This window comes from Petromyzon marinus, chromosome 20, assembly GCF_048934315.1.
Source record: "Petromyzon marinus isolate PM22_M1 ecotype Great Lakes invasive population chromosome 20, UKy_Petmar_22M1.pri1.0, whole genome shotgun sequence".
Lineage (NCBI taxonomy): Eukaryota > Metazoa > Chordata > Hyperoartia > Petromyzontiformes > Petromyzontidae > Petromyzon > Petromyzon marinus.
Window position 1 is genome coordinate 5,304,378 of NC_133686.1, and position 27,983 is coordinate 5,332,360.

The 27,983-nt window shown below is 42.3% G+C and overlaps 1 protein-coding gene across 5 annotated transcripts in view; it reads left to right on the plus strand.

The window, feature by feature from the left end:
• Nucleotides 1–19,253, plus strand: part of LOC116944188 (matrix metalloproteinase-24-like) — a 54,610-nt gene extending 35,357 nt beyond the window's left edge. For all 5 annotated transcript variants that reach the window (XM_032957691.2, XM_076068258.1, XM_076068257.1 and 2 more), the window contains 7 exons: nucleotides 2,698–3,002; nucleotides 5,473–5,634; nucleotides 9,933–10,153; nucleotides 11,452–11,590; nucleotides 12,712–12,862; nucleotides 14,094–14,209; nucleotides 15,648–19,253. In XM_032957691.2, coding sequence (XP_032813582.2) covers nucleotides 2,698–3,002; nucleotides 5,473–5,634; nucleotides 9,933–10,153; nucleotides 11,452–11,590; nucleotides 12,712–12,862; nucleotides 14,094–14,209; nucleotides 15,648–16,063 — 1,510 coding nt within the window. In that variant the 3' untranslated portion in view covers nucleotides 16,064–19,253. The remainder of the gene's footprint in view (nucleotides 1–2,697; nucleotides 3,003–5,472; nucleotides 5,635–9,932; nucleotides 10,154–11,451; nucleotides 11,591–12,711; nucleotides 12,863–14,093; nucleotides 14,210–15,647) is intronic.
• The last annotated feature ends 8,730 nt before the right edge of the window (nucleotides 19,254–27,983 follow it).

The following is a 27,983-nucleotide window of genomic DNA, read 5'->3' on the forward strand; positions in this document are numbered from 1 at the left end:
TCGTTATTGGCACCATCCCTGATCCACGAAGCAGCCGTGCCCGTGGAGCCACACTTTCCAACCTTTTTTTTTTTTTCCCGGCGGCAGTGTTTAGAGCGTGGCTTGTTGTCCACAATTCACCCCTGTAAATGCACGGCAACGGCAAGAGTTGACCTTGCTGTGATGCCGCTCTATTCTGCGATTGCCTAGGATCGGGGCTCGGCAACTTGTGGCTCTCGAGCAGCGTGCCGCTCTTTCGGGAACAGATTTGTGACGTCGTTCACACGCGTTGCGGCCCTTGAAATATTTTGAGTTTATTTTAATTATATATATATTTTTGTTATTTTCTTTGAACTTTTCTACGTTACTTTACCGAGAGACCCAAAGAATATATATATTTTTTTCCCAATTCGAACAACAACAAAAAATGGCTCTTCTTGTTATTTTGTTTGCCGACTCACTGACCGAGATGTCGATCAGTGACATGAACATAATTTAAATGGCAAACAAATATTCTTATACCAAAAAATATTTCAAGATATGATAGATTGTGACTAAAGTATGCAATAATTTACAGCCTGCCACTCGATTAGGCCCTGAGAGTTAAATTAATTGTCTCGATGGATGGTTGCGATTTGATTCAGAAATCAATTATTTTATTTCACGTTTTTGGTGAACCTGTAACCTCTCGTGGTACGAACTGAAAAGCATAGATTCTTACACAGTCAATTCAATGCATCTTTCGGTAGTTTAAGAATCAATGATACTCGACGATGGAGTGTTCACCCATATAGATATTTCTGTGGTGGTTGCTGGTGCAGTAGGAGAGACATTTATGCAACAGATTGAAATACCTCATCTGACACTGCTGAGAAACCCGTGTTTGGCATTTCGTTTGCTAATTTTTTATTGGTAATGATAATACGACTTCATTATACCTCAACGCATGCACGTGAGTGGCAGTCAAACACTTCGAGAGAGGATATTAAAAGCTGACCCAGACAAAGTGTTTATTGTTTATTTTTTATATACATTACAGTCAGAATCAGAATATTTATTTATACTGGAGGAATCCGTTGAGCTATAAACTCTTTTCCACAGATGTCCAGTAGGGGCTGGTCAGAATGTTACAACAACAAACAGTACATACACGATAAGAGTGCAAAGTATAGGAAAGGTAAATAAATCGCTTAAAAATAGAAATATATATGCACATACAACTTTTTTTATATTACCAGGTAAAGCCCACTGAGCTATTCATTTACTTTTCAGAAGTGACCAGGCCACAAATGATAGCCCAACAAAGTGGCATATCATGTGGACATTTATAGCAGCCAAATAATCGAAATGATCACGTCGAAGTGCTCCCCGTAGTAGGAGTTGGTCGTCGCAAAGCCACCCGTGCGTTGTATCGAACGTCCCTCCAGGTGTCGTGACCCGTTGCCCGTAGCCGGGCCTCCTGGGTAGACTTCATGTCCGCATCATTGAGGGCGGTGATCCGCGAAGCGCCCAGCTTGAGCGCGGGGAGTTGAGGGGGAGGGGTCCCTTTTTGGGAGCCCCACGCTCGCTCAGTTTTCAGGGCAGGTTTAAAAATGTTTACTTTTGGTGTAATTCCTCTCATTATTCATGCACCACATCACCGTATCGCTGATTAAATGTTAACTTTAATCTCAAAATTAAAGCACTCGTTTATCATCAGTCTTAAAGGTTATCTCATATCTAATGTCTGTTCATGGAAAATTATCCAAATGCCAAGTGGGTTGTTTTCCCCGTCACATTTCACAGCATATTTAGGATGCGATCTTATACACTTCTTTCATCAAGTTAAAATCACAATGTTATTTCCTCCCATGCTGTGCTGGCTGCTGTTCAATCGGTTTGCTGATAACATTTTTTGTTATTATCTCGGCAGTGGTAAAGTATTTAATGTCCTATATGTGATTTTGAAAATGATGTAACTTTGTACAATTTATTTTGTGGGTAGAGTTTATGGCTCTCCAGCAGAGGATTGAGGATTCAATTTGTTGTTTAGGGTGTCGATTGAGACTTTGACTTCTCCGGGGTCAATACAATAGTGCTAATGTGGAGTTAGTCAACAGTGTTTTTTTTGTGAGTTAACTCATGCACGCCGTGGTTTCCTCAGAACTGCTTCTTATGTTGAGTTTATTGTCCTTCCCCCACACCTCCGACCATCACGGTTGGCTACGTACGGTGTGAAAGAAGTTCAACATACATAGAGCACAGAGTAATGTGGAATTTCCACCACTGAGTCAGGGCTGTAAACAGCACACTGGTGCTGCTCCTTTATGCCCTCCCAACCAAGCCCATAATCATTTGAAGGGAAACTACTTGTGACTTTTTTTATATATATAGTATTTAATAAGGCTGTTACGAATCACTAACATCATCCACCCCCCGTTTCCTCCTCCTCCCCACTGCCATGTTTTAATGACCTGGTGAGATGCAGGACCACAATTACGTTCAGGATTTGACAGTTTTTTTTCCATCACGTGCTCTGTCTCGTTTTTACAGTCATCTTCACTTCGCTGGCCCCCTAGACGTTGCGTTGGCCTACCACTCACAGATCATTTTCACGAGTCAAACATCTATCCTCGCGCGCGCGCGCGACGCGACTCGTGTTCCACAGCACGTATCGGCAGCCATAAGAATCGCCGTTCGTCAAGTATCGAACCGCTATCTTCGCTCGAACGGGTGCAGCGTGCAGAACTACACGCCCAAGGTGGGCGAGGCGGACACGCGGCGGGCGCTGCGGCGCGCCTTCGACGTGTGGCAGCAAGTGACGCCGCTCGTCTTCGAGGAGGTCTCCAACCACGAGATCCGCAGCAGCCGGCGCGAGGCCGACATCATGATCTTCTTCGCCTCGGGCAACCACGGCGACAGCTCGCCCTTTGACGGCGAGGGCGGCTTCCTGGCGCACGCCTACTTCCCCGGCCCGGGCATCGGCGGGGACACGCACTTCGACGCCGACGAGCCCTGGACGCTGGGCAACGGGAACGCTGGAGGTGGGTGGCCGGGCAGGGAGCATTCCCTTGGCGCCTCGGTCCAGCAAACGCGACGATAGCTGTCGCCGAGTCCATTGACGATGCTCGTTTCGCTCATGGTCATTGGCACCGCCGCTGATTCGCACGGTTTGCTACATATGATGCGGAGGAAGTTCAACATCCATAATATAGGTTTTTTTTTTGGGTTAGATCGTGTAAATATATAAATGTGTTGTTAAACCCGCCGCCGTCCCGACACAGCCAACTAGTAAGGGTTGTCACGTAAACAGAACGTGGCCAATTCGTTACGAATACAGCACTAGTGTATATATATTTTATTATTTTATTGTTTTCCTTCAACGTGACCTTACCGAAAGAGCTAAGAATAAGAATATAGTGTATAGTAGTGAGGTGTATAGTAGTGTATAGTGTAGTGTATAGTAGTGTAGTGTATAGTGTAGTGTATAGTGAAGTATATAGTAGTGTAGTGTATAGTAGTGTAGTGTATAGTAGTGTAGTGTATAGTGAAGTATGTAGTAGTGTAGTGTATAGTGAAGAATATAGTAGTGTAGTGTATAGCGTAGTATATTATTAGTACAGCAACACCGGTGTGTTGGAGAGCCAAGCCACAACATTTACAATCTGAGTACGACGTTTCAACATGCCTACATCAATCATCTTTAATCCACTGCTGGGAGAGGGTCTCTCCAAGTCTCCGTCATCTCTCGCGGTTCTCCAATGCAATCATCAACATCGTACCTGCCCACGAGCAGATATCATCTCTCCAGCATTTCGGCTCGTTTAATGCCCAAGGCTTATTTATTTGCAGTGAAGCTTTAGAGATATCTGGAGGGGTGTGGTGGTCGCTGGGGAGTTGTAATTAGTGGAAGGCCGGAAACTTAAGCCTAGACTCAAAGAGAGGCTCGATTTCCTACCCCACAGTCTGCAGATGTTGTGACTGCGGAGCAGCTTTTATTTTCTTAGCACACACATTGTGCCGAGCAGTGGTGAACGGAGTGCTCCTGAGACCCACCTGTGAAAATAATTATTTTGTTAAAAATAGCATTATGGATTTTGAATATTTTTGTTCACACCGACTTGCAGGTACGTGATTGCATAGCAATACACAATGCTAGCAGTTGTTGAAAAGGAGGCCAATACCCTAAGAGGGGACTCGAAGAGCACTTTCTAGTTTAGGCCCTTCTGCCAAAGTGGTGTAAGCAAATCATTGTAGGGCTGTACCGTTACCTTTTAGACAAAGTACATTTGAAGTTTGGCTGATTTGGCTATGGAAGTGGTCTCTAGCACAGCGTTTCATTCCATAAAACCCTGGTAAAGCCTTATTTGGCCGCGGAACATCTGCATGAAGCTGATTAGTAACAATAATAACTGACACACATACATCCACAGTTAACCTTCCCAGGCAAAACGTGTATTGTCTTTAGCCCGTCTGTGTCATCTTATTGGATTAGATTGTTTTTCCCAAGAGGAAAAGGGTTCTGTCATCCTCCAAAGTAATGATAAGAAGCATCTCAACTGAGAAGCAAATTACATAGCTTTCTTTGTAGTATCAACAATGTGCCTTCACTGTACCAATAGTCCAATGGGGCATTCTCTTTCGATAATTTTCAGTATTAATTTACAAACATAACATTTTAGTGGCAATTCATGATCATCTTCTGTACACAGAATGTGTGCTAATTGAATACATATGTTTTTTTTATCCACTTGCAATTCAGCGATGGTACGTAGAATTACCATGTGTATAATAGGCATCTAATGGGCACGTTGGTCCAGAGATCTACTCTTAGGCAGCTACACCAATTGATTGCACTTGCCATGAGTAGTTCACATTTTCACTACATTTTTTCCAATATTCATATTAATGGTATCATTAATATGAGACTGCATTCCCCGAAGGAGATGGAGCGATGAAGCGAGGCTCATGGGGAGGTTCTAAGTGTATTTATACATTGCAGGTCCATGACGAATGGCTACGTGTGGCCCGAGTACAATGTCACACACACACACGTGACGGTCGTATGTTCGCCCTGAACAAATCACCGTCCCCACTCATAGTCGCTATGGAAGGAATTACGAGCCACGTGGTCGAAATTGACAGCCAAAGGAGGAGTGGATGCGACCGAGAGGACGGTCGACTGCGGGAGATGGAGCGACGGGATCGGCAAGTGCGGCAGGAGCTGGGGTGGATTGCGACATTGCAGGGACCGTGAGAGATGGCGACAGCTTGGGAAGGCCTTCATTCAGCAGTGAATAGATCATAGACGACGATGATGATGACGATTGTTATGATTATTATTATTATTTCCTGTAATGCATTACATATTTGGGGGCATGATTTATGTTGCCATTGACCGTAACGCTGAAACACCAACCAAAAACTCGACACGGTCATTGTTGGCCCATTGAGCCGGCGCTCAACAGCCATGATGACGAGAAACAAAAAAATGTGCCTGTTGCTCTCTCCCAGGTAACGACCTGTTCCTCGTCGCCATCCACGAACTGGGACACGCGCTGGGCCTGGAGCACTCCAACGACCCCGCAGCCATCATGGCGCCATTTTACCAGTACATGGACACAGAAAACTTCGTCCTGCCCCGCGATGACCTGCAGGGAATCCAGCAGATATACGGTGAGCTGCCGTCAACCGACGTGAGACAGCCTCCCGTCATCGAATCACCGTTCATGATTTGATATTCATGCCATTCCTATAGCGGTGAGGCTATCGGAGGAAGATCTGTGTTTCACACGCATAGTTTGCAGCAGTTTCACAAGAGGCATGGGGAGGGAGATGATTGCTCTGTGTTCTCCAAATAGAGCAATGTGCAGGTAATTCTACAGATTTGGCAATTTTTTACCATCATGCTGCTGTGGCTGATACATGGATGTATACAGCTTAGGTCTGAGGGTTGCTCCTTCTGAGTAAGAACTAAGAATATGTACATATCACGTCAAGAATATTTTTTTCGCAATACCAGAAGAGCAGAGAGCTAGATGTACATCCATTGTCAACTGATGAAAAATTTGACTTTTAGTGTCTATAGATTTTATGTCCTGAGAAGACATAGATTTGCTTCGGACAGCTACTTCAAAGATAATGGTCCTGGGAAAACCAGGACAGGTGGTAACCATAGTTGAACAGGGCAAACTACAAGGGGATCCACTTATATGCAGCCCACTGATTTCTGTATGCATTTATGTTCAACTTCGTATGTAGCCAAGCGCGCTAATCAGAGGTGCGGGGGAAGGGCAACAAAGTAAAAACTACTGAACCTCTGACGTTCTTCTTGACAGATGATTGAATCGTGAGAGCAGTGGCTCAATATGTTACAAAGGAGGCTCTTAAAATGTTGAATAAGTGTATTTGAGATCGGTGGAAGACATGTAGAGGCTTTCAAATACAATGTTGTTTTCTCTATTTCTCGCTCTTATTTCAGTGGGGACTGTGATTAAACTGAGTTCTCAAAGTGTAAGTGAGTTCATGGCCACAGGCCCAGTCACAAATTACTCTGCACAATAAAAACATCATTAAAGTTGGTTTGGGGACTGAATTTGGCAAATTTGAACTCAGATAGTTAAAAATATATCTCAGTTTTCACTCTCATCAGATACGCTCAAGTCCTGTGAACAATGTTCTGGCCTCCAGTGGCCACAGAGGTCGGTTGAACCCTTTTACGTGCAAAATATACAAATGTTCTTGACTCTTACAATGTACGTATCATGATCTCAAGACTCGATATTCATTGATGAATCGATGCATTGGGTCCACCGCTATCTGTCTCTCTGTTTAACTACCAAACTATTTCGCTGAATGCAACAACAAAAAGATTTAAAGCCAATTGGCCCATTGGCTCGAAGTTGATTTATTTGATTTATTACCAATAATGCTCCACTGAAGCAACCATACGTTTGTTTTTTGTTTCTGTGATTCTGTTTTGCTTTGATAGGTGGTTTAGACGTCATTGGATCTTCTGTTATTGTTGTGTTTTGTTAGTTGTGTATTTGTTGTTTTTGCTGTGTTGTAAAAGTTTTAAAGTGTGTCTGGTTGTTTTTTTTAATATATATTTCCCAACTGAATGTGCAAGTGTCCCACTGGGTGCAGTGTTTGTTGGCTCTCGAGTATTAATTGTACTTGGGTTTGTTTATCACCTCATTTGTAAAGGGCCCTCTGGCGTGCTTCATTTCAGTCGTCATTTTTATAAATGCTCCCAAAGTGTTTATTTTTTGACACAGAGGTTTTTCATATGACAGTTCCACGCTAAAAAAACCCACCAACGGTAGATCTATTCCCCTTTGGCTGAATGGTGTCTAAAATAAAATTTAGTGACACCTACAGTGTTTATTCATGTAAAAAGCAATACACTTCACACACACACGCGCACATTAAAATTGATAAACAGTGTTATTATAGCGGTATCTATGATGCGTAAAATGATAGAACAGTTAGGTGTTTAGTTACGAAAAGTCATACTCTATATGAGCATCTAATAATTGGTAAACTAAAATATAAAGCTGTACTATGCATATATAGTAGTGTGACACAGGGGCGGAGCTATGATTTTGACTTTGGGGGGGCTGACTTCAATGTTCTGAGATATCCAGTGTAATGTTTTCCAATGGGCGCCACAAATCTATAATTATTTTTTATTAGATTTGAACGCGGAGTTTATGAATAGGTCGGAGCCGCTGATGGGGCTAATAAGTTCGATAAGTTCGAAAGGCTGCCGCTCAAACAGCCTGCAGGGCAGCACAAGGTGGCAGCCTGCAGCATTTTGCAGCAGCCGGATATCCGGTTATCCCGATTACCGACTTTCCCAAAATTTCAGGGGGGACAGAGCCCCCCCCAGCCCCCCCTAGCCCCCCCTGTGGCTCCACCCCTGGTTTGACAGTTGATGGGTCACAGGCAGTGAGATATCTTGTGTGGACTCCTACCTTTTCCGAGATGAACTGACCAGCGTTGAAGAGTAGGCCCCTGAAGAGGCCCTCTCGAGTTCGCGCGAGTGGAAGCTCTTGCACGAGCAGTGGGGCGAGCAGGCATTTGCAGGGCTGCGCCTTTACCGTTCACAATTCGTGCACCAACGTGACTTTCAGGTGTTTTTTTTAATTATTCTCACAAAAAAATGTAATGACACTTTACGCATACCTTACAATTGGGTGCAAAAATATAAAGAACGACTATGTGTAGCTTGAGGGCCCTGGTCATTGAGAGCTATCGCTGGCTTGCACGGTCATTATTTGCACAGTGTGGCCTTTTTTGTGTTGCCTTCTGTTTTACGCAACATGCCAGCTGAACGTATACACTTAGCCAGCAAATAAGCCACAGCACACACCAGTGGCGCTACCATTTAGGAACATTGTGCATTTCTTGTGTTGCCTGCCGTCAGAATGAACGGCTTATTCCGAGTCGACCAGTCTTCGCGGTGCCTGCACAGTGGAACTCCTTGCTTAGCTCCAAACGAACTGGACAGGAGTTTCCAGAGCACCGCTGCAATGGGCGTGGCAATTTCGGGATAATTGAATGATTGCTTGCGTTTCCACGAAATGTACATTCAATCCTTTGGCCACATCTGACATGGAAAAGCTGCACTGACTCATTTGGCTGTCCCATTAAATTTCTGTTACGTGACCATGCGCATAGCCCCTCCGTTACCTTACCTTCCCTTCCCACCCGAAAAAAAATATTCCTAACTCTTACTACCCGTTGCCTTCCATATTAAAACATTTGATACAATGATACCTTTCATGTACTTAAAAATATGTTCATTCCAACTTTCATATACAAATTTGGAAGTTGAATATGCTTTTCTGCCAAAGTTTTAAGATCCAATTCCCATGTTGCCTTCAAGTATTTTTTTGCGTGCAAAATTTTGCTTGGAAATACAGAACAGTTTTTTTTTTTACACAAGTGACATGAACGTGGACATATACAGGGCTTGACCATGGTGGTCAACACCAGGATATTAAGCGACACGTGTTTTTTTTTTAAAACGTTGATTTATTACAAAGAATAAGGTACAATGTTATAACGAGCTTCTCATGAAGTAATAAATGAGCATACACCAAGCAATGTTCTACAAGAACTGTCAAATATTTTAAATAATATATATAATTTGCATAATAGGATAGTTTACATTTTAGATACCAGTTTTTTATACTTTATAGTCATTTCGTAGCATCTGCAGATATTTGGAAACTTGAATTAGCTTCTTCAAAATATACTGTACTCATTACTGGAATTAGTTATTATACCTGGAGTAGGCTTCCCTTCAGGTTGACTCAGCCCGAAATAAGTACAGACAGCGCTGGCCTCACCAACAGCACATGTGATATTCAGGTCTTAATAAGAGCCTATGGAGGGCCCTCTGCAAGAATGGAGCTATTAGAGAACCCCTCTAGGGAGTATTTTGGCCTACTCTTTCACACTGGGCAGACATCGTGGAAGAGGTGGTAGTAGCCACACGTTACACTACAACACAAAACCAATCCGGTCGACAGGCTGGTAGCTGGGTGGATAAAGGCGGGGAAAGGGCGTGGTGTGGATTTCAGAAACTTGGCCATTGTTTAAACCACCACGCCGAGAGGTGGAATGGATCCGGTGACCTCTGGATAAGTCCAGTGGGCTAAACATTACATTACGGCAGCACTAGATACGAAAACTTCTATTTATATTTTACCAGGTAAGGCCCCACTGAGCCACATCGCTCTTTTTCAGAAGCAACCTGGCCACAAATGATAGCTCAACGGAATGGCTCATCACGTGGCAAATACTCTAAATGAATGTTTCTACATGTGGAAGGAAAAACTGGACGACCCGGAGAAAAATCCACGCGAGCACGGGGAGAGAGAGAGAGAGACACGCAAATTCCAAATATGCAACAGGCGTCAGGGTCGGGCTTAAATCCACGACCTCCTGTCTGTGTCCCCTGGCAGGCCCAGCTGAGCAGGACAAGGTCCCCTCGCGACCCCTTCCGACCCCACCTCCTCCCCGGCGGCCCGAGACCCCGCGCCGCGTCGACAAGGTGCCAAAGCCTCCACGCAGCCCCGACCTCGGCGTGGATCGACCGCCACCGCCGCCCGGCACCACCCCCGACATCTGCGAGGGGAGGTTCGACACCGTGGCGATTCTCCGTGGCGAGATGTTTGTCTTCAAGGTGAGTTAAGGACTGAGGTGTCGCGGTGTATTAACGTGTGCGTGAAGTTTAAGATCGAGGATGATTGGATTTAGTTTTGTAATGAATTGAGTTTTTTTTTTATAATGCTGGCTGTGTTGAACAGGAATCAGCACATACATGTGCTCCAGTTTTCTTCTGGAGCATAGAAGTAAGACTTGTACTACTGCCTCGGCTTTCACGGTTGTGCTTGTGATAAAGGGGGCACAATTTTAACGTGTATTTACAGTAGAGATAAAAGCTAATTTATTGAACTGGCTCGCCAGTTTAGTTTTCAGTCAATAGACCTTAGTGTCCATCATGATTGGCATGTGTTTCAATCACTCTATTCAGCATTACTTAATTTGTTTAAACTCGCTCACGGAATGCAAAATCAATTCTCGTAAAATACTTACATCGAATGTGGGTTGATATTTCAACTGATTACGAAAAAAAATAACAACATTCAGAGCTTCATTGCTGCTTCTCAACTTAGAATGTAAATGGAGGTGAAGTTGTGGATTTAGTTGAAATCAACTGCAGTGACTATTGCTGAATAATACATTGCTGAGTCAGACTACTGTTTATCTAATATGTTTTTCACTCGCATTTTTATGTTTAATTAATATGATAATAAATATAATATAACCTGTAATCAGACATTGATGTAAAATTAAAGTAATTTCAGTGAAAGCTACACCTAGTTTCTAAGACCTTAAAATGCTCTGAGGGATTATATTCCATTGTAAAGTAAGTTAGCTTAAATGAGCATGTCTTACTAACTTCACAGAGAACGATGTAAAACTCGACTGGTGCACAGAACCGAGGTCACAGGGCTCTTAGGAATCATTTTGGTGGGGAACCCTGAATTCAGAATTACTTACATCATTTGCCAAGATTTACAGTTGGAGCACAGACACGAGTGTGATGGTAATGTACTTATGTGAGTTGTGTTTATAAGTACATTACCAACCTGCACTGATCGAAATATATCAATAACACTGTGGCCTTAAAATAAATAATATATTCTCTGTTACATGTTGGGCAATGGCCCTTTTGCCATAGCACATGACCAGCGTGGGTAAGCATGGGTCAAAGCCCCTTGATTGGAAGATGTTGGGAGGCCTTCATGAAGTGATGAATTGACAAAGGGATACTAATAATAATAATTGCGTCGTTATTGCTGGCCGGATACAAAAATTGGTTAAGCTTCACGAGTTGAACAACTTATTTGTGTGTCAGTAAGATTCTCTGCGTTCTTACATGATGATGTGATGGCACATGACATTCTGACACTGAAGGACCGCTGGTTTTGGCGCGTACGCAACAACCGCGTGCTGGACGGCTACCCCATGAACATCGGACATTTCTGGCGAGGACTGCCGACCAACATTGACGCCGCCTATGAGCGGCCTGATGGGAAATTTGTCTTCTTCAAAGGTGCGTTGGTGTGAAGGGGAAACAGCACAGCAGGCGAGGGAGTTAACATCTCGCCACGGCGGCGCCCTAATGCAAATTCAACAACCCTCTAGGGTTTTTTTCCTAGAAATAATTTGGGGAAGGAATAAATGAATTAATTCGTTGCTGTAATAACAAACAAATTTGATCGTGCATATCAGAGCCCACTTTCCTGTTTATGGAGTCATGTGCATGGTTTTCGTTTCTAGAGGCTTTGGTGAAAACATAAACCGGGGCAATTGTCACCGTCTGGAGGCTCCCATTTACTTTAATCACTACTGGAAGCAGACCACCCACTGTATCAGTGAACTCCCATCAATTAAATCCGTTAATTATGAAATGGATGCTACATCAATGTTTCTTAATGAGCAAAAAATGTGCGAATCTATATTTTGCCCAAATTCCTGCAGGCGTATTGATTGGGAAATAGTGGCAAGTGTATTTTACTAGGTTCTTTAAATGTCTTTCTTATTTTTCCGTAAAAAACAAATGTTCAATTTCACATTTTGGATCTGGAGCCTATGCTTTTACAGTGAAAAGGAATGATGCTTTTGAAGAAAAATATACTTGTGAACCATTTGCCTAATGGGGCTTAACAAACTTAAGTTCTTATGAGCACGCTTTGAATCATGACCTGGCAGTTGCTGGGCACTCGTGGAACTACTGGACAGATGCATCCATGCAGCTAATTTTAAAGTTTAATTCATGTAGGCATTCAATACAATAAGCCACACACCTATGACAGCCAAAAAAAAACCGGTGTTGGCAGGACAAAAAACAACTGTTTCGGGAATCCTAAATGGTAGTTTGGTCATTGTTCATAGTCTTGAATGCCAAACGGTCTCCCCAACACATTATTACATTCCATGTGTGTTGTTTTGCTGTTGCAAATCTCTGTGGCTGCACGATCACTGGTGTTTACACAATCACTGCTGTTTATATACACACACACATATAAGGAGTTGTTTTTTTTTAATATATATGCCATGCATGGCAGGTGGTGAAATGGTAAAGAAAAGCTTCCATGGATATGGGCACTCTTATACCTTCAGCACAGTGTACGCATTTTCATTTGACACTCGGATCTGGTTTGTCTGTGTCAGGTGACCAGTACTGGGTGTTCAAGGAGGCAATGGCCGAACCCGGATATCCCCGCAGCCTGGCTCAGTTTGGGAATGGCCTGCCCCACGACCGCATAGATGCCGCACTCTGGTGGGAGCCCATGAGGAAGACCTTCTTCTTCCAAGGAGATAGGTAAGCAATGGCCAGGAGGAATCTACTTCTCCCAACTGCGAATTCATGCCGGTCGCTCGCTCGCTCGCTGGCGGTCAGTTGCCTTCTTATCTCTCTTCAATTACCGTGGTTGTTGTTCCCGTGAACCTCGCTCGCTGATTCCTGCTCCCGTGTTAAGGACTAGGTCCACCTGACTGTTTCGTCTCATCTACACTCTGTTCACTCGCCACACTGCAGGTCACAGCAACAACTCCCCACCCACTCGCCACACTGCAGGTCACAGCAACAACTCCCCACGCACTCGCCACACTGCAGGTCACAACAACAACTCTCTACCCACTCGCCACACTGCAGGTCACAACAACAACTCCCTACCCACTCGCCACACTGCAGGTCACGGCGCTGCTCGACTTTGGTATTCCCTCCCATTGTCTCTTTTCCTAAGTTAGTTTAACCTGTATTAATTGAACGGGCATATTAACTCGTATCTCTTACAACCTTAATCGTGCTGATTGTTTGTCGGTCGTTTGGCATTTTGGATCTTTGTGCCTGTGCTCAGTAATAGTGATAAAAACAAATCAACATTAGCCAAACTTCACTTCTTGTGCTGTGCTATTCTCATGCCTACTGTGTGTGAATTAATCGAATTTGAGGAATTTTAATGGAAATCAAAGACGTGGGGCCATCATGAGACTTGGAGGTTTTGTGACTTTCTAGAAATTTACTGGTTTCATGATTGGGAGGTATCATTATCACTGCCTGCGATTCGTTTAGCGAGAAATGTTCGCAACAATGTAGGATTTAAAAGCCACATGGATTTAATGAATGTACATGGTGATCCACTTGTAAATACGTCACTGATTTATAATGACTGAGATGCAGCAATGAAATCTTTATGCTTCATGAATGGTGTAAGCAAATCACACTGGCTATGTTGGACACAGTATATCAGAAGAGCATTGAGAGATCGACAAAACTTGTGGTGAGATTGGTTAACATATGGGGGCTATGAATAAATGGATCATCCAAAATCAGGGAATCATTATTTATCTTGGAAAAATCCGATGACCTATGAAGCTCTTTTTCACAGATGTCCATCAATGATTCGTGACAATCACTACTTGTTCATTGGTGTCAAAGTGAGGGCCTTATTTTGTTGCTCATTGCACCTACCTCCCTGCTAATGGCTATACAAGATTGTGTTGCGGTGCCCTGTTCTGCACGGTACATGACATGCTGCTCCTTGATCCAGGTACTGGCGGTTCAATGAGGATAACCACGCCACAGACCCTGGGTATCCGCGGTCAGTCACAGTGTGGAAGGGCATTCCGGACGGACCAAAGGGAGCTTTCATGGGTCGAGAGGGCGGTAAGAATCCACATATTCGCTTCTAAACATTTACTGCCTGCTCTACAATCATTGTTTATTTTGTCAGTCTTTGGCTAATGGCTTAATATCGATATTGCTTTGTTTTGATTTTCTCTGTGCTATAGCACAAAGGAACATAAAAATTAGTATCGTATTTAAAGTACAAAGGGCTATTACTATTACTGGATATGTAAACACGAAGTTTACTTCAGGGGAGGCAAAGTGCAAATAATGAGATGATAATAAAATTGTATGTGCATGATCGATGATATTAACATGATAATTTTTGAATATTGTAAGAGCTTAGGACAGAGCAAATCTGTGAAATCCATGAAATATTTTTTACCAACATGTAATTTATTCTTGGAAGGAGCAAGAACACGCTTGCAAATAACTGTCCAGGTACACACATATGGATTTATACCACTTAAGTTGCATTCCATGAAATCTTACATTCTTTTTGCACTTATCATTGGTGCCCACATTTCACTCATACCCAGGCCCCAACGATCGGTGCAGGATTTGCGAAAGTGGTGCGCTGCAAAAGTTGTTCGGGTTTCTTTTTTTTACTTATGACATGAAATGGTGAAAAATATAGCTGTATTGATTTCAGCCGGAAATGATGACCTGCTGCATTGAGAACAATCTTTTCCCATAGCCTATTTTAAAGAAGATTTGAGACTTTTGATTGGAAAAGTGGAATGAAGATTTTATGAATTGAGTTATCGATGACACTGGGGCAATAATGCAACGGCCTTGTAGAGGCAATACTCATTTATTCAACTTATATATTTTTTCCCCAGAGCTTTGAAGAATATAAATGCATGTATTGTGTATTGTTCATCTAATGTATATCTCTAAGCATACACACTGAAAACATCCTGGCACATTTAAAAAAATAAAGTGGATGCAATACGTTCCTAGTTAGAAACGATCGTCCGAATGTAAACATTAATTATTTCAGAATTACGTACATACAACCTTCCCATGACCAAATCACCCAGAATCAGAATCTTCATCCTGGAGAAATCCAATGAGATATGAGCGTTTTCACATATGTCCAGTAGGGGCGGACAAATTATAGAATGCGCCCGATCTTGTCAGATCTCGGAAGCTGAGTAGGTTTGAGCCTCGGATGGGTGACAAACCCAGCGCAGCAGGTGCTCTAGGCTGCTGCAGAGGCAGCAGTGGACCGTTGTTGTATTGTACTTCTATGCCCACAAACATCTATGCTCCCCTCCTTCACCAACCAACCCACGCTGACAAGCATTGCAAAGCACGGACCGAATAACCCTCACGACCCGCACGGCGTCGCGAGATCTTTGCCCAGCCGTGAATTTGCAAAACAAACTCTCCACGTACGTACGGGCGACTCATCAGCAGAACGCTCATTGTTTCTACCCCACCCTCTCTCTGTGGCTCCTGCTCGCTCATGCAGCCTACACCTACTTCTACAAGGGCAAGGACTACTGGAAGTTTGACAACGAGCGGCTCTCGGTGGAGTCCGGTTACCCTCGCTCCATCCTCAATGACTGGATGGGTTGCGGCGGCGGCGGCGGCAGCGGCGGTACCGGAGGCCCAGGAGGCCCCGGTGGCCCCAGTGGCCCCGGTGGCCCTGGCGGCGGCGTTTCCGACGACAGCGACGGGCGGCGGAGACACCGCCCTCACGGCGACGACGTGGACATCGTGGCTCGCACGGCGGCCGCCAGCGGCGTCAACGCCATCGCCGTGGTCATCCCCTGCATCCTGGCGCTGTGCATGCTGGTGCTGGCCTACACTGTGCTGCAGTTCAAGCGCAAGGGCACGCCGCGGCACATACTGTACTGCAAGCGCTCCATGCAAGAGTGGGTCTGACTGGCGGGGGGGCCCCGCTCACCTGCCAACTCCCCCCCCCCCCCCACTGCCTCCCACCACACCCCGTCACAGCAGCAGCAGCAGTCGCACGGCCAAAATATCCCGTCAAAGAGCCCTGGCGAGGAACGAGCAATTTCCTAGAACTAACAATGAAATGAAATTTTTAACATTGATTTGAAAAGGAGTAAATAAAAAAGCGCAGCAGGAGGAGGGAGGAGGAAAACAAGAAAAAAAGGCCCACTTGAGGGTTTCCTGAACTATGACAAGGCCTTGAGACGAGTGCCTGCGGTCTTTATGCAGACCTGGTCGCCGGAATCTCTTGTTTGTGTCTAGACAGGGTTTTATGAGAGGTACTTGAGAGATGAACAATCCAAGGCCATTTGAGCGACCCTACCACGCGCACGACAAGGTTTTTGGCCACGCTTGGGTTTTAGACAAACCGGACAGCGGAATATTCCAAAATGGTTGCTGGCGAGTGGACGAGCCGGCCGTACCTAATCGTTTCGCCAACCGTTTTCACGACGCTTCGGCGGAGACGTGCCACTCTGTGAACTTCAGCTGAAATAATGACTCTGGGCCAAAAAAAAGCCTTAAGATGATTTTCTCTCCGCTGTAGCAGCTTGCAATTTGGTACACGACGGAGGGAGTAATAAATGCGGCTGCACTGTAATGTATAAACTACCTAGAGAGATTCCGCCGTTACTTGGGGCAAGAGTTCTTTGTGCATGCATTGCAGGCAAAAAAAAGAAGTCCGTATACACTAATATAACCTCTCAAGCGAAACAACCTGAAGGAATTTCATTCAAATTAACAACTCTGAGATTTGCAGTGTGTCGGCTATGTTCGAATCAAGAGCTTAACTCAGCTAGAAATGGCATAACGAAAGGGAATTCGGGCTACAGCGGTTTCTGCGGATGAACCAACACAGTCTTAGGATATCTGACATTCAGTTCCACTTTATTTAAACATTAATAATCAGAATTTAACACTGGGTCAATTATGATATTTGCTTGTGTGTTTTTTTCCCAGGTGTTCACATATCAAGTAACATTTCAATTAATGTCGCCAAAATTTTGCAGGGCTTTGCAGAAGGTTATAATAAGCATGGGCGCGTATAGTGCAACATTTTTGTTATTGAACTTTAATTACTTTTTACTCACTGTTGTTTTCATGACTTGGGTTATACTCTGTCTAATAATAACCTTTAGATTTTTTTTCTCTCCTTTTAATGCATCCGTTATATGAACAGAATCTTTCATTGACTGATAGTCTCATGATGCATCCAGACACACAACAACAACAACGAAAACTTGTGTGCTGTTAAAGGGGATAATTTTGGCGTAACCTCATGCTTGATTAAAGTGCATGCCGGAAAAGAGGAGCACATGTATGGGAGTGTAGTAGGAAAGGCCTGGACATATTTGAAGATCACAGTTGATAATACAGTCACTTTTCAGCTTTGCATAATTCTAGGTTACATTTATAAATAACCATAATTTTGGCTACATATAATGAAGTGTTACTTACAAAAAAACATTAGCAAGGTTTGACCTAATTAACCTGATATATTTTGATTTATACATATGAAAAAAAAATCACAATTCAAAGATTGGATTCCATATTTTGAAACCTAAATTAATGACTTCAAACTAATATGTTATAACCAACAGACATGGTCAAAAGTTGAATGTCCACAAAAAATGATTATTCACACATTTATTTACAATGACCCTATTCTACAGTAACCTGTACTAGTATCAGTTTATTTTAACAAAACTTGTACAGTTACTGCTTGAAGAAAAAATATGGATTAACACGAACCATCAAAACAGAAGTGTTATGTACAAATATTACTATACTTAATTTAAGAGCTTGTTAAAGGTGCTTAATATGCTATAGGTTCTAACTGCATTGGCCCATAGTAGGCCTATCAAGTTATTTAAGATTACACTAAGCTTATCTGCTTTTGTTGAAATGATAATTTGCTGAATTAGCAAAATCACATAAAAAGGAAAAATGTAACAGAGGTGGAAACTGTGAATTGTCAAAGCTACTGTGGGTAGCTGAATTGTTTACATCGAAAATGTCAGTGCAAATTTTTTATTTTATTATTTTATTGTTGTTCTTTTTCAAAAACCTTCGTGGCATTTGACCAACTGAAAAAAAAGGCTTCAGATTTAAAGGCTGTTACAGTTTTAATTATTTTGCACTTTTTGTATTATTTCGGTGCTTTTCAATGTAGGAGTTACGTGGTTTTAGTGGTTACTGCATCTCACTGATGCAGGTTTTTTGATAGCATTTACACGGAACAATGTGGAGCGACAAGGTGTAGAGGCGACCGATTGTCGCTCTGTGTGACTGGAAGCCATTTTACTGAAGGCCTGAAAATGTTAGATTCATTTTTGAATCTTACCAATTTGGTTTCTCATAAAATGCTAAAAAATAACCCACACAAGGAAATCAATATAGACCAATTCAAATTATGGAATTGTACTAAAATTGTATGTTAGGTTCTATAATTAAGCATCTTTAACTTTTGAAAACTTTATTCATTTATGATTCTGAAATCAGGTTTATGTGTAATCCCACACTAGCATTGCTGTGTTCACCCATTCGCCCCTGCTGGTCAGGTGTGCCAATACAGTATATCAAGTGTTGTCAAATTGTTTGGCAGACTTAAAGTAGCCTTATGTTATAAATGTACATTATTTTGGAGAAAAAAAAAGATCTTTGAAAAAAATGATGATTTGTTATAATATTTTTTTTTAAACAATGAACACATTCTTCTGTGGATGAGTTCTCATGTAATATGTTTGTTTAAAAAAAAGTGAGATTGGTAGACAAAGCATCTTTGGTTATGCCAGTTGAAGACGACTTCACAGACAAAGTATATTAAAAGGATCAATGTACATTATCCTTCATTTTATCGACTCACAAAATCACCCACAGAAGCCGCAAAATGCGCAATATTGTGTTAATGTAAAAATGTCACTGAATGAAGTCAGTACCTTCTAATTTAATTGTTTTTTTGTTTTATTTTATATGTTGTTATTTATTTTTTTATTTTTTATTTTTTTAAAGTTCTCCAGAGCCTTGAAATAGCATTCTGAAATACGTGTCTTGAACATGTCAATTCTTGTCAAGCTTATTATTTTTGAATAAAATAACAAACATCCAAACTTGACAATAATCCGTGTACGTTTGAATTTCTAATACAAACACCTCGTGCCAAGCCTGCGCATTGTACCACACGGGATGCAGCCCTGCACTTCCAAATTCACCCCGCTCTCTTAAGTTTGTTCGTATAACCTTGATTGCAGTGTTAGTGCACGGTATAAGCAATTCAGGCAAAAGCGTAGGGCCCCAAGTAGATCAGGGGGTCCCAGATTCATGCAAAAAAGGGGTGACTCAAATATCAGCTAAGTGAAATTTCCGAATGCACATATAGATATAATTGACAATAAATGAATCTCTTCTGATACCTATCGGTACTAAATTAATCTCTTCTGATACCTATTGGGACTGCATCGCTCTTCTCACATCTCACAACATCTCTATTTGTGTGTACAGTTATCTTACCCCACTACAATTATATCTTTCGTCTTTATCTCTTCTGTCATCTAGCAAGCATTTAATAAACTGAAAGCCCCCTCCCCATAATGTCTGTGATTAGGTCCCTCGTGGGCTACCACCACCACTGCTTGTTCAGTCTGTCTCTTGGTCAGAACATGACTCCTACTTTGGGAAATTATTGAATCGGCCACAAGTTGAGGTGTATTCCAATACAAGTTTAGAATAGGTTAGCATATAATCACAGAAATGGATGAAACAAATGTATCTTGGCTGAACATGAGTCATTGGTCCGCAATGGGGGTTCTCCACTGAGCCTCTTAGAGAGAGGTGTGTGCCAGAGAGGTGATTTTACTCTGCAGCCATTGGCTATAATTAGGTACATTTTGCAATTTCCTTCTTTCACATGAAAGCATTTTTCAATGAGAAACATGGGTGCCGAGGAAAAAAAGTGTGAGTGCGTGTGATTATTCTTAAGCCTGCTGCTCTCCGGAGCTAATTAATGACATGCACACCTGATAGTCAATTAACACACCTTCAAAGCTGGCATCTCTGTAAAATAACAACATTGCCAAACAGCATTTAATGTGCCCAACACCATAATTGGTAACTTCAAGCCCAAATATAACACTTTCAACCCTCCCCTTGGCATGAAATCCAGCACGACATTTTTTTTTGTAAACGGAAAAGTGTCAGTTTAACATGTAGGCTTTCACGACCAATATTATTCATAAAGGTGTGTTGGGTTAGATCGCGTTATTTATGAATGTGTCGGAACCCTCCACCACCCGACACGGCCAAACAGTAAAAAATGTGCCACGTTTACAAAAAACAAATAGTTCACTACTTTAGCCCACCGGTGTGTTGAAGAGTGAATCAACATCATTAAAATTTTGAGTACGACGTTTCGCTGGCAATTACATCCAGCATCATCGGGCAATTTGCCAGAATGGCTAAAGTAGTGAACTTTTTGTCTTTTGTAAACGTAACACATTTTTTACTGTTTGGCCGTGTCGGGTGGTGGAGGGTCACGACACATTTATAAGTAACGTGATCTAACCCCAAAAAAACCTTTATTATGGAAAAGGTGTCAACTCTCCGGTTACGTTTTCAGGTTCTACCATGTGTTGTTTGGATTGACGTCCAAAGTTTTACTCTGCGTGCTGGAAGATTATTCTGCAACTGATACTTCCTGAAGACTGGATATTAATGAACTTGTGGGAGGTACTTGCTTTCTGAATTACAAATGTCCGAAGAAGCTGCCAACACGTGGAGCAAAACGTTGAACATCACGCCGTATAAGGTTGCGGTACAACCACGAAAACCTACCCTGTTTTAAAAATATGTCAATTCGACTTTAGAATTCTGTTTTAACAAACCCAGGGAGAGTGGATGCCTGCATCTGGTTTTTCCCTGGCGTAATGAAGAGCGGCGGACCGGGTAATATGATAGAGAGGTTGGGTTGAACATTATCCCAGCAGTATTTGTCCTAGTTTTTCCAATTTTCAATGTATTAACTGGGACAATATTACACACTATTTGAACGTAATGAACTTTTAATTGACAGTATTAAGTGTTCATGGGCTGAAGGCTGGGTATCAATTAACTAGTGGGTTGCCCGTTTTGTGTAATCATTGTCCCAATTGGAGCATTGCCTAAAAATAGTCACGGATTTCATTTGCCGGTATTGGTCATAGGGGTTGACGATATTTATTCAATGTTTATTTTACACTTTGTGCAATTGTTCAACATTTTCTCAATTCCGTAGAATGTGATAATATGTTGTCATTGGATATTTCAGTTGCATCCTTTGGGAGGTAATCATGAGTAACCACAATGCACTGGAGATTGTGGCAGTCTATATATATAAAAAAACATACGCATACATAAAACAGTAAAGATAAATATATGTGGATGTCCACACCATTGCACATCCCATAAGTAATGAAGCACAGTACAAATTATGCGAATGATGACATAGTTTCTCAGTGTGTTCAAGAGTCTTTTTGCATGATTAATTCTGCATATGCACTGATTCTACCTTGTTATTATTCGTGGAAAATAGAACCGCTTTGTTCAAAAGCCACTGACAATCGGTGGCCCAAGTGTAATGAGCAGATTCAATTTCTGCTCATTCTCTGGGTGGAGAATAAACTTTACCTCACGAGGCACATGCAAAGATGGAACTGGCGGTTGTGTTTCTACAAGACTAGTTTGGTGGTGAGTTTTTTGTTGTTATAAATCTCCTACAATTTTTATTGTATTGCTTTTTCTCATTCCCACACCACCAGCGAGAGGACCTTATATATATTTTAAAGCGTTTTTACGTCCACTGTTAGACCAGCGTCATAATGAATGTTGTTGTAGCCTTCTCAAGTTGCGTCTGTGGACTGCTTGTAAAAATTCATTGCTCAGCCATCATTAATTGTATCTTCCTGTTTTTTTTTAGAGTAGGTGAAAAACAGCATTCACCCTGCACGGGGTATCTGTTGAAAATACAGAGCAAAGTGTTGTCGTTTCAGAAACGGTGTAAAGCATTGAGCTCGTCGGATGAACCCGATATCCTTCCACACCAATGTTATTATTTTTTAGTGTATCATGCTATTGATGTTCTAAGGGGTGTCAATTTATAAACATAAATAAAAGATGTATAAAAATGCGGTAAGGAGAATCACGTGATTATCCACCCCACTGCGCTTCCCATAATGCAGCAAGTCAGATTTATCTGCAGCTGGAGTTGGATAGACAGCGGTGAAACCGTTTTTCAATCCATGTGGCCTTTTTTATAAAGAAGGCAGGCACCTCTTTCACGTGTGGTTTATTTTTCAATTTAAGTCACGATTTGCTTTTCCTAAATTGGTTCAATGAAATTATCAAGGTGGCTTAAAAAAAGTGAAGGATACATCCTGAGCATGAAAATAACGACATTTAGTTTTTTTGTACTGTGGTCATATACATAGATTGGTATTAAAATATGGAATATCACCAACACGTTTGGCATGGAAAAATATATACAGTGAGACTATAAATTTTAGTCTTCATAAACATGGTATAAAATATTAACATTGTTATATATATTTTATTATTTTATTGTTTCCCTTCAACGTGACTTTACCGAAAGAGCTAAAAATATGAATAAGAATATTAACATAGTGTTAGAGGTTTAGTTGGGGAGGAGAAATCTCAGGAATCTAGTATCATGAAAAGTTAAGGTCACCTTTTTAATGACAATGAGACTGGAATTGAGTAAGAGGAGTCAGGTTTTTTTGGGGTTTGGACAATTACACCCCTTTTACCTAAAGACAATTTTTCCTCAAATGACGAATAGACAGCAGAATACGCCTACGTTGGTGGCATGCACAAGGGTGACCTTCATCACAACCTTTCGAGATCTGCAACCGTACCTTAAATGGTTGCCATTTGACCTGGAGCAAAACATGAATGCAACCAAATTACTGTTGGGAGACAGTCGTTAAAATAAAAGCAAGCAAGCGACGTTTTTTTTGGAGGCGATGAAAAACAAGCCAGCGGTCACACAAAACAATCGTCAATGACTGCTGACGTTTAAAAAAAATAAAAAGCCACTATAAACCACCATGGGATATAAAGGGCGCTGGTGTAAGTGTCCCCCCGCAGTTCGCAAGCGACGAGGCCTGAAGTGTTCTTTTTTTTATTATTGCCCCTCCGTTTACTACCGCTTTTTTTATCACTTTGCAGCCTGGGAATTCGTTGGGCTTAGCGGCGCAGGAAGGGTGTCCGGTGCCCACCCAACTCCTGAAACAACCCTGTGAACGGCGAACCCAGTTGGGGGCTTGTGCTGGCAGTAGACGGCTGCTGCCGCTGAGTGCCACTCCCCAAAGGCATGAGTTTCTGCCTCGATCCCATTTGCCACCTCTCAAAAAATGTGAGTTCTCGTCTCAGGGGTTAGGGTTAAACGAAACCAATAGCGGCAGTTTCTCGCCGTTATCAATGTCACATCGCTTACCCCTTGTCCTGCCCACATTTCCACCGGAGTAGAGAGCCTTTGAGGAGTTCCCATGGAACTATTAAAAGCCGTCATGAGCGGGGAATGGCTATTGTGCTTGCGGTCAGCTTGCCTCTCAACACTTGCGCTTTGGCAAGGGTGTGATGGTGGGTGCAGTCATTGGTGAAAAAAATAGCTGTAAAGAGCGTAACTCTGTATTTCTCGAAATAAAGTTGGATATACCCTTCAGAGGGTCGAGTTGTGTGTGGGAGGAGTGTTCGCTTAAGTGTAACAGACCTGCAGCTATTTACTCTGTGGTTGTGCAGACTTTCATACCTTTTGCATGTGTCATATTTGGTAGATTTTTTTCCCCCTTGAATATGTGTTAATCGACAGCATTTGTTTAAACATGAATAGCCTGGACTTGTTTCTGCCCTCTGGTTCTCATCGGCAGAGTCAGACTTGCTGGACAAATACTTTACAAATGCTTTACACCATGGGAAGTGAGCACAAGAAAACACAATTGCATAAACACTCACAGAGCACAGTTGTCCAACATTTGTCTGCAAGGCGAACATTCTAAAAGTACGTATCGCATTCATCTGGCAATAAAGAACAAAAGCTTAATCATGTGCAGTCGATTCTCATATGACACATGTTGTCCGAACGCGAATTGGATAAAAGGCGATGAATGTGTTGGGGAACACATTTTGTATGACGTGGATACGAATTTAATATCACGCGATTGAGTGGATTGAACTCAGTCTTTGTTCAGCCTGCATACGCACCTCACGTGTTATCGGGGACTGTGCTTTACCCAATATCATATATTATTTATTACAACGCGATTTTTCGATAACGTGTTCTTCAAGAACGCAACTACCGCGTTATAGGAGAATACGACTGTATTTTATTTAGTTATCCAGAATGATATGCAACAGTGCTCCGTGAGTTTTTGTTGTTGTATGAAAATGAGTTGATAAAATAAAGTAGTAAAATATATTTCAATAAAAAACATAAAATTGGCACTGCCAAGTGGCTCATTTGTAATGTATGCAAGGCTTCACCACTGCTAACACATCTGGCCAGGATGGAAGAGGAGACCAAAACAATCTCTCGAACCATCTCTCTGGAGGGTGAGCCTATCCGCCAGCAGTGGCTTGAGGAAGCAGCTGCAGGGCAAAGACCTTTAACCTCACACCGCCGAATTAACAAATGTGAAAACAATAACCTCGCAAAGATATTCATCCTTCTCATTTGCTCGCGTTACTTCGCGGTGACTCCGCCAAGAACTCAGAGCAAGAAAAAAGTCCCTAGAGTTCAGCTTTTGTGTCTCATTTAAATTCGCGACGCTTTTCTTCACTCAAAGAAATAAAAGATTGTATTTTTTTATACTTTTCATAATGTGAGATTAAACATGTATATATTGTTTGCGCCAACTAAATAAATTTTTGGGCTATTTGGGGGCTGTGAAGCTGTGTAGGGTAATCCCATTTAAAAAAACATTTCATGCTCAATTAATGGTTGCCTCATTGTTTTACAATGCGAAAATTTTGCATATTGTGCATTTTTGTTTTTCCTCCACAAATGTTAAATCCATCAAGGTTCTTTTATTTGCCTTAATTGAAGCTTAAATATCTGGCAGCTTGAATTATATGCGACAAAAACATCCTTAGATATGCTCGGATAAAATCAACAAAGGCCAACCACTGCACAATTTAACATCGGCCTAATTGTGCGGAAAAATACAATATTTGAAATTGTACAAATATAGCATAATTAAGTACTGTTTATTCTTCAAACCCATGTAGTTGTATTCCACAGTTCTGCGTATTAATTACAAAAAAGTGCACATAACCTACTGTGACATTTGGATGAGTAATATGGACACTGACAAATAAAATGGAACAAAAGGTGAAAAGCTTGAAAATGAGTGTGATGGTAGAAGCACAATTTAAATTGCGCTTCGAAACAGAGAGAATAACACACGGAGCAGGGAACAAAGGCAAGTCGGAGACACATCGCTGGAAGGAATAGACAAGACTGGTGATGGAATGGCAGCCAAAAGGAGTGAACCCTCCCAAAAGTGTAACCACAATGGAGAGGTGGAGCCGAATTTCAGTTGGTGAGCAGGAGTGAGATGGATAATTAAATCATTGTAGGGCCACGAGGGCTGTCAAATGACATGGGGAGAGGCCCTCGTCTGGCAATGGATAGACTGTGGCGGACGGTGATGATGCGAGGGAGGGTGTGGTCTTAACGTTCTCTACCTTGTGGACTGCCCTGTCACAACAGCTCTGAGTGTGTTATTCTTGCACCGTTCCAATAAAAAAACGAACAAACATCAATTGTCGCCTTGCTGCTTTAAGACATCTGCAGTTTTTTTGTTGCTAAGAATGCCAGTGTGCGCGTAAAACACCCTTTTGTCAATGAAACTTGGTGGGAGTTAGGCAATTAAAAAGAGCCCTGTTTCTGTATTTGTTTGTGGGTATCTGTCACTCCCTGTGATGTTGTCTTGATGCCTAACAGAAGGGAAATTTCTTGTTATGCAACCAAGTGCTGTAATGGGGTTTCCCTTAATTTAGGGTGCACATTTTCCCCAATTTTACCCCGATCTTGGTAATCAGCATCATACCATGACACAAAGGTTACAGAGCAGTGCAACCCTTCCTGGTAGAGAACAGCCCACAGAAGCAGATGTTACAGAGCTACCTTTGACATATATGCAAGTGACCTCTGGTCCACACAGGGGAGGGCAACACTTCGCTATCCCCTCTGCATGTGAGAGAAATGTTTGTCGCAAGGCAGTCAAGCCAATGTACATTGACATGCTAATCTCTCACAATACAATGGCCACCTCTGCAGCTTCGTCGTCGTGGAGGTAGCTCTCCGATCTTACATTGACATGCAAATTTCTCACATTAACATAACTAGCCCCGCCCACTTCGCTTATGACCCTTGGTGCTACACCCATTTCAAACCTTTAAAAGAGCCTGCCTCAGCAGCTTTCCCGCTTTTTTTTTCTCCTGATGACGATCGCTTGTGTTGCGATCGAAACATCATAGTTTTTTTGTGATTTTGGTTATTTTCTTTGAACCTATCTACGTGACTTTACTGAAAAACCCAAGAAAACCAATGTACAGTGTTCATTCTCAGAGATGGAATTTAGACAAATTTTGTGCAGAGCCAAATTTAATGCGATGGCTTTTTATTTTCGTGCAATCATTGGTAACTGGGCTGAAAGCATCAACACACCACACTTGAGGACCCAGTTAAATCACAGACCCTGGTGGGGTGATGGCCTGAGTCGATTCCCAACCAGGATTGGAACTCTCAACCTTCTGATTGCGAGCTGCTGCTCTACCACCGGGCCACCTGGCTGGATAGGCACAGATATGTCAAATAATTTCATCACAGCAATTGCCAACAAGCCCTGGACACAACAGCCTCCATATTCTGGAAAAGAGAGATGATTAAAATCCTCCAAAAATGCGAAAAGGTGGCTCTGATTAATTTTTTTTTTTAAATTGCTTAGATTTTTGTAACCGATTGTCTTCTTCTTAATCTCTCTGAATGATAAAGGTGTTAATGTTACATTCAAGCGGAGGGTTTTAGTTTCCTCTTATGAACACCCCACAAAAAAGGCACACGATGACATCTTCAATTACACGGCTTATGCTGATCATGTTACAGTTATGCCTTGACATTTATTTTAAATAGATTGCTATTTACGTGCGGTTTAAATCAATTGAACTACACGATGCAATACGCCGTATTCATGTGGAAAGAAATTACCAAAGTACCACCTGCCAAGGCATGACTGCCACACTCCCACACAAGGCTTTTATGTAAAAATGTAGTGTTAATTTTGTTCGAGCCAATAAGTACAAAGGTTCGCATTTGCGGGGGCAATGCGCATGGCAGTTTTAACACTTGCGCTGTTGTATTCCAGTGTGCTTATGTTGGAACTGGCCGATGCTAGAACCCAATACCGCTGTGTTACCGTATAATAAATACTCTTATATAAGCGCGCAACTTTATCAATGTGATGAACGCTCCACTTTGCGTCGTTTTCATGCAGGGGGCGTTGCAAAGCTACACGCACCCCCTGCATGAACGACGGAGGCGCACGGACAGACGTTCGTTCACGTTGGAATCGATCTGCAGGCGGCGGTCTTCTCGCACGGCCAGCAGCTCCGTGTCGCCTTATCTCGACCCCGCAATCCCAAGCAGGTGAATGTCCGCATCGAACCGAACCCCCCCCCCCCCCCCCACAGCAAGGCCATCGACTTAACGACGAGAGAAAATTCACACGAAATGTCGTTTTTTTTCAATTAAGTCTTCCGGATGCAAAATGATGTAAGCTTTTAATGAAGAAATACAGTT